Genomic DNA, 13,920 nt, shown 5'->3' with positions numbered 1-13,920 from the left:
GAAAAAAGGAAAAAGAAGTGCAGGAATGTAACTGCTGAAGTGCAAGTTAAGCATTTCAAACATCTTACTATTTCTGTAATAAAAACATAAATACAAAAAGATACGCAAAATTGCAAACAGTGCAAATTCATCTCCCAATCATGAGTACAACATGCTTGAATAATCAAACCTGTTGAGGAAAGCAGGTCGATTCAGGGTTACTGTTTTTAAAACGCTTTTGAGTAAAGCAAGTCTATAAAATAGGGTGATAGTGATGGAATGAAACCCAAAAGGACTATATGCTGGTGTACTTGAAATAGGTGACAATCGCCACAGGTTTGTCCGGTCAGAACAATAACGGATGCCAATGTTCCAATGAGGTCTGATTTATTGCACACACACACGAAGTGAAGACATGAAGTGGTTGATGAATGATGCCCGTGAATATAATTATCCCGTGTAAAGGGACTTATATCCACATTTGAATCCGTGAACTGACTGATATAATCCGTGTTTGAACCGTGATTGAGTTGATTGACTGATAGAATCCGTGTTTGAACCGTGATTGAGTTGATTGACTGATAGAATCCGTGTTTGAACCGTGGTTTCTATTAAACATCACAAATGACAAATATATACAATTAAATACAATAAAGATGAACCATTATATACAAGATGAATGAATATAATATATACAATATGAATGTTACGGCTATACTGTAAATACGGATCTGTCCCTTAAAATACCGTGCCGTGTAACGGCGAACATTCCATATCTCCGTAACAAAAGTAACTGGTTGAACTGGCCTCGGGGTGAAATGTGGATGCTACAGATGATAATGATGACTGTAAATAACAGATACTATTTACAATGAACTGAACGGACTACAGAGCTAAATGATACATATAACAACACTTACATTCTTGAACGACGCACGGCAAATGATCGCGAATGTCTTTGAATGAATTGAATTGTCCGATGTGCTCCTTGAAGAGGACTTCTCCAACTCCGCTTGACTTGACCCACAACTTGGCCAGAGGAGGGTCGGCCTTATATAGTGGAGAGATGACGGGGCCTTGAAACTGTTGAAGTGGCCAAATGGTCAGTGAAATTCCACTGTGCACGAGCCCCACGGAACTCTGGGATCAACTGATAGGCTGACCTTTCATGGACCCCAGGTCCCGTGAGTGGCCGGCACAGTGGGGGTGCACAGCTGGATGCAGCTGGTGAAGCTGCCTTTTTAACAAAGTCGATTCAGGGTTACTGTTTTTAAAATGCTTTTGTACGCAGCGGACACTTAGTCCTCTATCTGTCCATCAAGTTTGTCCACCCTCACGTATGACATAGCGGTAGGGCAGGGGGGCGATGCCTTCTGCTGACTCGACTCCATCACAGAGTCTCTCTCCTCTGAGATGCCTGGTCCCTGTGGTTCGTCCAGCAGGTCTCCGCAGCTGCACACAGGCCCCTGGTCCAGGTACGGGTCAGAACGGTGTTTGCAGTGCTGCCCCTGGTCCAGGTACGGGCTGCAGGGAGTCGGGGAGGCTCTGCTTGGCTGGCGACGGTCTGCCCGGTCGGCCTCCAGACTCTTGTTTTGGGTTTCAGAGATGACGCAAGAAAGGGCGAGTCCTGTGTACTCCGCTGTCCCGCTACCGGCGCTGTAGTCACCGGTCCAATCCCCTGTAGGGCTCGGTGTTGAGCATCGCTCGGCGTCCGTCTCGCCGTCCACTCGGCACAGTAGGATCGTCTCGCAGTGGCTGTTGTCCACGTCCAGGTTTTTGGAGAATGAGGGCTACAAAAACAGCGGAAGAATAAACAATAACAGAACAGCATGTTTTTCCACAGCGTTTTTTCTTACTGAAGGTTGGACTTATGGGGTATAGAGAAGGATGTTCACTGGTATTATACGCAAAGGGGCACTATCAGCTTCAGAGAGGGTGCCATTCATGTCCATTCCAAAAGCTTAACGCATATACCTCACTGGGCTTTCTCAGCTTTATTTCATTGCACACATTATTTATATGACTCATAAGGTAAAGAGTAGGAAGGAAGGTCCAGTCAACAGAACAAGACTTGATACCTTTAGAGATTTCTCCGGAGACCACACAGCCATGGAGCTCAACTGAGGATTCGGCACCATCAGGTTCATGGCTCTCCTCCACCTGAGCCACAGCACAAGGAAACAACATTAAAACGGAGAATAGGAAATGTAATGATGGCATTATTTTCTTTCTGAAATGACATTGCAAGTTTATTCATATTCAATTCAATTCTGAAAAGGAGTTCTGACTTACAGCATGAAGAAGCACACAGCTGTCAACAGCAGTAATATTACACCACCCACACCGGAAACAAGGTTCTGGATAAAGGCTTTTCCTAGGATTAAAACAGAGAACAGTAGTGAGATAATATATGACTAACAGACCAGATGCAGGCAATCCAGAGAAAGTGTATTCAGAGTATTCAAAGTGGAGGGATTACTAAATGCCCTGACTCATCTGCAGCTACAGGACATATGTAGTTAGTCATAGCCTTCCTGACATAGTGCTGGGCTATTGTCAAGAATTAATTACTCCCCAAACCTCCACCTGCACCCTCAGGTCTTCAAACAGCTCGCTCCTCCGCGTCCCCAAAACAAAGCTCCGCACCATGGGCGACCGGGCCTTTTGCTCGGCAGCGCCACGCTTATGGAACAGCCTCCCTGACCACCTAAGGGCAACGCAGACGCTGGACTCCTTTAAAGCTGGACTAAAAACATTTTTATTCAGGAAGGCATTTCTGGCCTTGTGTTAAATCGTATGTTAAAATGTTAAAAAGTTTTCTATTATGCTTATGTTAATTCATTTTTATTTTATTGTATTATTATAGTTAGTTTTTAATATGTTGGCACTCTGAGATTCTTTTGAATGAAGAGTGCATTACAAATAAAATAAATTATTATTATTATTATTACTGTTGAAATGCACCCTGGGATATGGAGTTTTGGGATATGAGTCTACACCTCGGTGTCAGTTTTGCAAAAGGTTGTTGTGATTTGAGCACAACAGCCAATCAAATGACACCTCTCCCACCTGTGCTCCAAAAAAACACTCAACAATAAGCATTGATTGTTAACTGTAATCTATACCCAATACATGTGTATGAGAGGTGTGTAGGTTGTACCATTTGAAGTTAAAGAGATCACTGTCAGAGAGGTGGAGATGACTCAAAAGTTGCCATTGCTGATGTGATATCATGTTAAGTACAACAACTGGCTAACTAAAGCTTTCTGCTTATCTATTTGAGTGTAATCTATACGCAGTCAACGTGTAGAAGGTGCTGTGTAGATTGTACCATATGCTTCTGTACTGAAGTGAAAGAGGTCACTGTCGTTGAAGCCGGCAGCGGAGTGCGTTCGGACGTGGACCTTGTAGGCGGTGCCGGGCTGCAGCTCCCTCAGTGTCACCTGATGACTTGGGTGATTGACAGTCACATCTAGAGGGGCAACACACACACACAAACAAACAAACAAACAAACAAACAAACAAACAAACAAACACACACACACACACACACACACACACACACACACACACACACACACACACACACACACACACACACACACACACACACACACACACACACACACACACACACGACTTGTGTGATTGACAGTCACATCTAGACAGGCAGCAACATGGTGGGCAGAACAACTGAACAGAATAAGCCATCACTCCTTTGGCTTCCTGCTTTTAGCCACCATGTTCTGTCACAGAGTGGACTGTGTGGAGATGATCCATCTCTCCAGTGTTCTTGACAGAAACTATCTCCAGCAGGGGTTTTCAACCGGCGGTCCCTGAACATGCGATCCATATTGTAGTTTTAATGAGGAAATCACAATTTTTTTTTTTTTAACAGCAGGTTGCTTCTTTAGTCAGTCTTAGTGGCTCTCTTCCATTTGCTTCTAAGGCAGAATAGTGGTCCCTGGGTCAGAACACCCCGGAACACCCCGGAACACCCCGGGAAACTACAGCAGTTCAGTTCTAGTTCTAATGGGACAAATTACAAACTGTTGGTGGCTAGTCCACTGATGTTTCCGTAAAAAACGGCAACATCAACAAAAAAAAAAGCCCCTCATCAGTGGTTGAAGGCTAACAGTCGGCCAATGGCACAGATCTCAGACTTACTCAGCTCTGGCCCGTTTGAGTCACGGTAGAAAACGGTGTAGTTGACGACAAAGCCACAGCACTGGTCGGGTCCCACCCACTCCCAGTCCACTGTGAGCCAGGTGCTGTCAGCCTTGGTCACACTCACCCTCCGAACCTTCGCCGGTGCTGGGTAAAGGGTCAGGGAAAGAAGCGTGTGAGAGAGATGGAACGGAAAACAAACTGCTCAATGCAAACTGAGACCTGATAGGAAAAAAAAAACAACAACAAAAAACGAACAAAGTTATTGATAGGGGGAAATAAAAGTGCTGTCCTGTAAATCGGAAATTAGAAACTGCTATTGAAAAGGAACTGAAAGAAGTCTACTCTGAATTCAAGTATTTCTCCATGCATCTCGTACGTGCGTTTGTAACGATGTGTAATAATGCGGCCCTCTAGACCTTGACCACACTAAATGACCCAGAGTTCCTGGAAACGTGGGGGAACTGCTGACCACGGTTTTCACCAGAAAATGCAGAAGCGTATAGCTGGACAAGAATAGTCATCTTGAACTCAGATGGTCACTGATTGTCCTTGGAGTGAACTGTTCAACCAACATTGGCTTCCAGGAGCACGGTGGGGAGGGGTGGAACTTGATTGGTTATTGAGCTCAAATATCAACAAACTTCGCCAGGAATCAGGACTGTACCTTGGAAGGCCAAATCTAGGACATTTTAACTTCGGTCATTATGGGCTTTATTAGCTGACAGCAATGATGCTTACAGTAACGGTACTAGAACTGTGATTAAATGGGTATACAACCCTATTATAAAAGACACTGCAGAAGCCTACCCCCTTCCTCTGCATAAGTATGCAGGATGCGTTCTTGGCCGGGCCCTTCCTCATAAAGTGGAGTTATGGTTACTGTGTAGAGTCTATGAGACAGACCTGTTTGAACAGACGGGAGAGACAAAGTCCATGGAAAACCTCATTAATACTAATCAGTGTATGAGAGGAGAAGACAGTCATCGCTGTAGCAAACGGTCTACGCAGAGAAAGAATTAGATTATTGATTATTGATTATAATAGCTACCCCGTGTGACTGACATATGGTTTAAATTAAAGTAGCCTGGTTTTGCCCACTAACTGCTCCTAGCTCAGTTTGTTCTGGAATTTACCACAAAGAATAGTTCTACCAGGCTAGTTTTAATTTACCAGGCTAGTTTTAATGTACCAGGCTAGTTTTAATCTACCAGTCTAGTTTCAATCTACCAATCTAGTTTTAATGTGCTACAGCCCAAAACCTTTTAAATATCTCCTTAGCCCAAACCTGGATATGCATGACATGACACTAGCAAGATAAATGAAACATTGCTTCAAAGTATTTTCTTCTTTATAAGAAGCAATTAAATTGATTCTGCTCATGAGTGACTGATCAGGCAAAACTCTTCCCAAATTCTCAGGGACAGTTCAGTTAGTTCAGGCTCTGGGCTCTGTAAAGCGCCTAGAGACAATTGTGTTGTTATGGCGCTATATAAATAAAATTGAATTTAATTTAATTCACGAGTACTGCTGAAATATTGATAGCGTGAGCGATATTCACCAGGAAAAGAAATATTTGTTTCTTGAGTTCTCTCCCATGAAGGCAGGGCCTCCTGTGTAGCATCTGTGAGCCAGTCTATGACGTAATCATTCACTGGGGTTGGGGGGGCCTCCCAGGAGATATAAATGAGGCCGTTACGAGACGTGGCGAGAGGTGTCCGCACAGGAGGCATATCTGTCACAAACACACACAGACACACATATGTTGCAATCACTCCAATTATCTTTCATGACAAAATGCGAGCAGCAAAAAATATGCTGATGATATGATTGTTTTAACGGCAAAAAACAGAAAGCTTACCCTTTCCAATGACGGGTATCTTGAGAAAACTGTGACGAAGCATTTTGCTATTATTATAAGCAGCAATCTCAATCTCATGGGCTTTGCCGTCGAGTAAAACAGAGGTACAATCCAAGCCGACGTTTCTTGAGTCAACTGAAAGCTTATACTCAATAGGTAGATTGCAGAACGACCCCTGGATTTGAACAAAAAAGGAGTCTTAAAGCTTGACACACTCACAGTACATTTAGTGACCATTATCATGGTCTCACAACATCCTCAACATTATATCCACTCATCTCACTCCACAAGTTTCCAGCTAAAAAGCTATTCATTGGTAGCCACATAAAAGTACCAGAAAAATATGTTTTGTCTTAAAAATAATAATGGGATATGAGGGTGGTTTTTTAAAATCTTCTGTACCTGTGTTAATTCAAGCTGTAAAAGAGCCATTCACTTTTATCACAGGGAAATATAAATATAGCTTTATATCTCCATAATTTCACATATTCCCTAGCTGGTCTGCTAAATATCTAAACTATAGAACTATAACTATATGGTCTGATAACATGTTTGGCATGAAAGTTAGTCCAGACGGTGACAGGTCTTGAAAGTACCTTCCACATGAGCTGAACACGCCTTGTTCCATTTTCATACCGTTCCAGAACTCTCCTCCACAAATAGAATGGCACAGAACTTACTGAAAACGCAAACAAAGACAGACTGTGTCAGCACAAATGGTCTTTATAGTGTCACTACAACCTGCAACACAACCTACATCATCCGTATTTATTCCTCTGAACCTTTGCATGTTTGAAAGGTGAGAATATATACGTATGTATTCAAAGATCAGCTTAACGTTTGGAGAGAAGTCAACTTAATCGAAGACCAGTGGTGCAGCCATGTTTTGGTTACCATTAAGTGCGGAGAGGACGGTACTCCTGGCGCTCCAGTCACTCCACAGGGAGGTGGAGCAGGTGCAGCGGACCGCTACCGTGTAGTTCGTGCAAGGCTTCACATCATCAACATATATGGTTCTTTTTCTTTGAGGTGATGTTTTGTTTGACACAATCTACAAATAAAAGAGAAATAAAAGGATATGAGATAATATCAGGATATGAGAAAAAAAATACGACTTGTAAACATGAGAAATGACCAATAGAGTCATTTCTGAGGTATATCATTTGCTAACTGTTTCTGGTGGCTCACAAAGTGCTTCACTGAAATGTATTCCATTAGTTAGTTACACACTCATTCGACAGTGGTACAGGGGGTAGAGAAGTCGTCTAGTAATCAGAAGGTTGCTAGTTCGATTCCCTGTCGAAGCGTCCTTGAGCAAGACACTGAACCCCTAATTGCTCCTGATGTGCAGTGTGCCATCAGTGTAAATGTAAAATGTGTATACATGTGTAAGTCGCTTTGGATAAAAGCGTCTGCTAAATGACTAAATGTAAATGTAAATGTAAATTTATTTAAATTTCAGAGTGAAACCGACTTACTGTGACATTAGTGCCCTCCTCCACACACTGCACTTCACACTTCTCATGGTACCGGGGGCAATCTGTTTTCTCCCAATCCACACTTAGACTGGTGGGAAGAGGCTCCACTTGAATACTTCTTGGAGGATCAAATTTTGCTACAGAAGACAAGAGTATGCAGTAGTTTTAACCAGCCATGAGTGTATGGATGATAGTGTGCTTGGTTGGTTCTTTATGATGTTTTTACAGTGTAGTATCGATGATAGTGTACTTGGTTCGTTCTTAATGATGTTTTTACAGTATAGTTGTATGCTATAGTCTTTACTGTATGTTCTCAAATTCTAAGGTTAAAGTTCAAGTTAAACTTCACTGTCTCCTAAGTGAGCAAATTGGAAAACAAACTATCTCAGGGTAAGAAGAGAGGAATGCAATAGGACAAATTGTTTTGGATAAACACTATACTATAGAGCACATCTTACAACAGATATCAAGACATCCGAGGGAGGGACATACACGATGAAGACTAAATTGTTTTGGATAAACACGGCACAAATGGGCACATCTTACAACAGATATCAAGACATACCGAGGTACATACACGATGAAGACTATATGGTAAATATAAAGCTCACACGTAGCCAAGTTATTTATTACTATGTGGTAGACAGTAGCTGTGGGGAGTGTGTGTGTGTGTTTGTCTTATTTTTTTTTTACCTGCTTCATGTTGTTTTTGTAGGTTATACTTATTTATATTATTGATTTGTTGATTGATTAAAGCTGCTTCAGAATAACTTACACACAATTCCACACGTACGCCACACACCTTGTCTGGACTAGAGATACAATCACGCATACATGTTCTAGTCTGGACCAGAAGAGTACCTGGACACGAGACTTGGACGCTACAAGACTTGATACAGCATCATCAATCAACAGCCTATATTGTGTCCTTCTCACACAGCTACTCACCTTTCTGTGGTTCACATGTACCTCTCATGCTCACGACTCACTACTACATCACACACAGCGCACACACAGCACCATCACATGACCATACTGCAGGTACGCACACTTCCAACATCAATCTAGCATGCAGCAGTTGGTTGTAACCCCATTACAAACAATGACCCCTCTTCAATTACATGCATACAGTGCCCTCCACAATTATTGGCACCCCTTAGTGAATATGTCCTTTGCTGTTTATCTTCTTGGTCTTTCACTCAAAATATTCACAAAAATCTTACCTTTTCATTGAAGTAAAATTATTGAAAGAAAAAAAAAACTGTTGACATTAAATAAATATTTTTCTCCAAAACATGTGTGCCACAATTATTGGCACCCCTAGAAAATCTTCTAATTAAAATCTAACTGAAATAAATTTCCAATCATGTTTTACATTTTTAAGTTCACCTGTTTGATTAGAAACTCTTAAGTGGTCAACCATGACTTCCTGTTTCACTGGAAACCTCTAAACCTCTAAACCTGAACCTCTAAACCTCTAAACCTGAAAACCTCTAAACAGTTGAAAATACCCATTTCCACTATCATGGCAATAATTAAAAAGTTTAAAGCGACAGGAGATGTAAGGAATCAGCCTGGAAGAGGACCTGTCTGTAAATTGACCCCACGCACCGTGAGGAGGATGGTTCGACTGGCAAAAGAATCTCCAAGGATCACAGCTGGAGAATTGCAGAGGTTAGTTGAGTCTTGGGGTCAGAAAGTCTCCAAAACTACCATCAGACGTCACCTACATCACCACAAGTTGTTTTTGAGGGTTGCCAGAAAAAAGCCTCTGCTGTCAATCAACAACAAACTAAAGCGCCTACAGTTTGCCAAATGTAACTCAGACTTTCAATGGGACCGAGTTATATGGTCAGATGAGACCAAATAAAGCTTTTTGGCAACAAACATCAAACGTGGGTTTTGGCGTAGACAGAAAGATAGCCATACAGAAAAGCACCTCATACCCACTGTAAAGTATGGTGGTGGATCTTTGATGTTATGGGGCTGTTTTTCTTCCAAAGGCCCTGGACATCTTGTTAGGATACATGGCATCATGTACTCCATCAAATACCAGCAGATATTAAATGAAAACCTAACAGCCCCCTCCAGTAAGCTTAAAATGGGCCGTGGTCGGACCTTCCAGCAGGACAACGATCTGAAGCACACCTCAAAATCACACAAAATATGGTTCACCGACCGCAGAATAAAGGTTTTGCCATGGCCATCACAGACCCCCGCCTAACCCCATAGAAAATCTGTGGGATGAGCTGAGCCGAGTCTACAAAAGTTGACCTCAGAATCTGAAGGATCTGGAGAGATACTGCATGTAGGAATGGTCTCAGATCCCGTACCATGTGTTCACCAACCTCATCACACATTATAGGAGAAACGCAGAGCTGTTATCTTGGCAAAGGGAGGCTGCACAAAAAATTAAATTAAGGGGTGCTAATAATTGTGGCACACATGTTTTGGGGAAAAATATTTATTTAATGTCAACAGTTTTTTCTCTTTCAATAATTTTACTTCAATGAAAAGGTAAGATTTTTGTGAATATTTTGAGTGAAAAGACCAAGAGGATAAACAGCAAAGACATATTTTTTCATAGCCTGCTTATATTCACTTAGGGTGCCAATAATTGTTGAGGGCACTGTACATACAACCATAGATGGTCAGTACATGCAATCATAATTTTTCTGAAATGACGACCTGATCTCATAGTTAACTGGAATGGCATAACAACAATAAAAACAAATACATTTATTGAGTCTTTGGTCACTTACCTATTTTCCAGGGATCAAAATGGACAGTGGCTGACACATTTCCAGCAGAATTTGCAGCTGTCATGGTAACCATCATGTTGTCCGAAAAAGTGTCTGCATATTCTGACAACCGGCAATGATTTTGCCCCGGTTGTGATTCGCAATGACCGCGAGTTCTATTGTCTCTATCGGGGGAAAAAAACATGTTATTCAAAGGGCTGGTGTATTCACCATGTAATGAAACATATACAGTAGCCTCAAATGCTAAGAAGAAAGAGAAACGTACTGTTTCATGGTGACACTATATCTTGTGTCCGGTGAATCTCCTGCTTCATCCCAGTAACATGTAGTGTATTGTCTGTGGTATGTTGTTAAGTTTGTAACACAGTGTATGTTGATAGGCTTCTTTGGAGGTTGTATGCCTCTTCTGGTATTGCTGGAAGTATCTGTCAAAGATGTACAAACGGAAAAACTGACCACTGTAACTTGAGAAGTGTGTCACATTGTAACAACACTTGCAGATAAACAGATGTTTACAAACGAATTGCAACATACAACGTGCATCGTACATAGTCTGAAAATAAAAATCCCTTTCACCCCTCAACTCACCGTATGTCCGCACAATGGTGCCGCCCAACACCTGGCCATACATGTGGGATTCCACCGTGCCAGATTCAAGAGAGAAATTTGCAATCGTGACCCTTGCATAGGTGGAATTGTGGTCGTAGTAGCTTTCCTCAATTTTCTTACTGTTTAATGTCCAGAACACTTTACTTGGATGGAAGTCATTCAATTTGTTTCGGGCAAATACCGCTTAATGGGGCCTTGAACACCACTGTGACATTGGGAGCCAAGTTTCACTGTTTGATTTTTTGGGGATGACTTCACATGTGTCCGTGTTCTTGAGCTGCCAACAAAAGATGTGTTTTTGAATACTTGCACAAACACGATTTTTTCCCCCCACCATGACTGAAACAGTGAGTTTCCTCACATTTAATTTCCCCATTCTTCTCTAACTTCAGGATCTCTCTGATTTCTGAACACAAGATTCCGATTTGAATATTCCTAGATACAGAAACAGACACATAGGCCAGTCCTCCTGAGAAACTCAAGTCTTACCAAACCCCTTTCACGTCACAGATCAAACACAAAAGTCGACAACTCTCATATGGCTTTATGAAGCTACAGGGTATCAGATTTTGGCATATTAAAATCCTACGATGCTCCGTTAGGAGGGATTATTGTGACCGGAAACGTCATTCTTCATTTCGTTTACAACGGCGAAGATGAAGAGTAGCTAACAAGGCGCTACGAGTTGAGAAACCAAAAGCATCCAGAGTTTTAGTCTTACCGTAACAAGTCACAGCCAATAACACGAACGTAACAAAATGTCTCAACACCTTTTGGCCTGTGGGGACAAGATGGGAAAGGTCTATGAACTTGACAATGCCTACACTAGAAATTTCAAACTGAAAAAGACATGTTATTTTGCGTGAATATCAGAGTATGACAAAACTACGGCTTTGTACGTTTACTTAATTACATATGTCGTCAAAGCACAAATCAGCTTGACATGTCAACGATGTATCCGTCCTACTATGGTTTCAGGCGGAGTAGAATCGGTTTTACCGAAATGTTAGTGTCGTTTTCAATCCAATTCACAAAAAAGAATCATAAGCGCGTTCACTTACCGAGATGGTCCATATTTTTAAAGTAGCTACCTCATTATGGCTCCACGAAAACACTACCACTCGTCAACCCTGTGCTTGCGCAATTTCCTGGAATAGATTTAACTTCTCATTTAGTTACTTCACTGGAAAAAGGTTTAGGCGGTTTTTAAGTAGCCGCGTCACGTCATTCGACATGAGCACACAACAGAGCCAGATACTATTTGCATTGACCATGGATACTAACACTCGCTGTTACGTGCGAGTCCCACAGTAAATATTTTTTTGCGTCTGTTTATGTGAAATGCGGGTTATTTATTGGTGCTCTCCTGCAAATACTATTAAAATTCAGTTGTATAATTACAATTCGCTTCAGTTTAATTGTATACATGCATTTGTATTTTGCAGTCCCGTCTTTCCACCCTTTACGCGGTTTCTTCCCGTCCACACCCGAACTATTGACACCTCTACCTCCAACGCCAACCGTTCTCTACAATAAATGTTATACCACACATACACAAAGCTGACACTTTTTATTCAGTACCCACTCTGGTTTTGCACATTTCTGAGGCCCAAGTCGGGCTATCAAAGGGAAAACGCAACTGTCAACTCAGCGGCATTAGGAGATAAAGAACAAAACCATGTCTGGTTACAAAATGTAGGCATGCTTGTTCCTAATGCAAGGAGTATTCATCAGTGTCAAAAGCTGTGTTTTCTTGGTGCTACATTTGTGTTACAGACTTGCCATGGGCTCTACCCATGCGCACTACACTAATTAAGTGACACAGAAAAACGTTAGCGTCATTCTCTCAACGTGCGGACAAAAAGTGCAAATAATTCAATCATACAAAATACCTCATGATTAATACACCCTGCATTCAATTGAACCGCATAGCAACATTTTTGCACCAGTTAAATCGAGCTATCTTTAACACTTTTGTAAACATTAAATAAAATTCTTATAAAAAAATAATCAATAAAACTGAACATAAAACGAAAAAAGGAGAACTGCTGATTAAAAAAGAACAACCAAACAAAATGAAACAAAAAAAAAAACGTCGTCTCCTTTCACTCCCATTCCTCATCGTCTGCTGCGGCGCTTGACACCGCTGACGGGCGCTTGCTTGTCTGTTTGGAAGGGAACCACCCTGAAAAAAAAAAAAAAAAAAACCACCAAGAGCAAGTTTCAGCAGCTCTTCAAATTCAGATGTTTTTGGAAAGTCCTTTTAAACCTTTGAGGTTAGGTCAACATTCCCATCTCATAATGATTTTATTCCATCTCAAGCAAAACATTACTTGACAAAACTGATACACCGTATCATCGCTAGGAGAGGTCAAGTGTAGGCAATCTAACGCCCGAGACCTGATGCTAACTCAACCCTCTCCATGAGCAGACGCTCCCATCTCACCTTCCTCGTGTCTGTTGAGGCAAACACATTGCCTCGCGGGTTAAATCCAGTGGTCCCATGTGCACCAAAGGCTACTTTCTCGAGCCAAATCCGGCACTTCCTGTTGGGCCTGGGAAAAACACAAAAAATGATTTGGACCCCTGGGGAAAACGGCTACTCCGTCGCTAGGAACAGTCAAGCTCCAGATGCCACACGGCCCAGAAATAAGAGCCTTCGCATTCTGAATAGGACAATGGTTACCAACAACTCCCCTTGACAGGATGTTGAACACAGACCTCAATAAGAACTCATTTAAGTCAGGTTGTGGTCTAGCCCCACACTGAGCTAACCATTTAGATATGTGTGTGTGTGGTGTGTGTGTGTGTGTGTGTGTATCCACATCCTTGTACGAGGATATTTCTAAAAAGGCAATTAGACAGCTAAATTGAACAGCATAATTTCACTCAATACAACTGGGCCTTGAAGCAAGACAACTTGGGGGAAATGGTAATAATTCTCTCATACTAACCCCTGAAAGGACTTTGACCAGAGACCGAGCTAGCGGAGTGTCTGCCTCTGGGTCGAAAAACGTCAAGGGCACGACCCGTGTTGCCACAGCGACCGGTTCCCCGATGCGAT

General features: G+C 41.9%; 1 protein-coding gene across 1 annotated transcript; it reads right to left on the bottom strand.

Moving 5' to 3' along the window:
- Positions 1-1,089: 1,089 nt before the first annotated feature.
- On the bottom strand, positions 1,090-11,087 carry LOC105894605 (interleukin-6 receptor subunit beta). Its single transcript, XM_031578464.2, has 14 exons — positions 10,836-11,087; positions 10,513-10,672; positions 10,248-10,411; positions 7,486-7,622; positions 6,902-7,058; positions 6,604-6,686; positions 6,008-6,182; positions 5,708-5,881; positions 4,957-5,052; positions 4,147-4,293; positions 3,311-3,451; positions 2,272-2,353; positions 2,058-2,139; positions 1,090-1,769 (listed from the first exon to the last, which is right to left on the bottom strand). Exons 1-14 carry the CDS (start codon positions 10,876-10,878, stop codon positions 1,278-1,280), a joined length of 2,133 nt encoding a protein of 710 aa, XP_031434324.1. The 5' UTR covers positions 10,879-11,087; the 3' UTR covers positions 1,090-1,277.
- Positions 11,088-13,920: the final 2,833 nt, after the last annotated feature.

This window comes from Clupea harengus, chromosome 12 (genome assembly GCF_900700415.2).
Source record: "Clupea harengus chromosome 12, Ch_v2.0.2, whole genome shotgun sequence".
Taxonomy (NCBI): domain Eukaryota; kingdom Metazoa; phylum Chordata; class Actinopteri; order Clupeiformes; family Clupeidae; genus Clupea; species Clupea harengus.
Note: the sequence above shows the minus strand (reverse complement) of the source record. Positions and strands in the feature narration are given on the sequence as shown.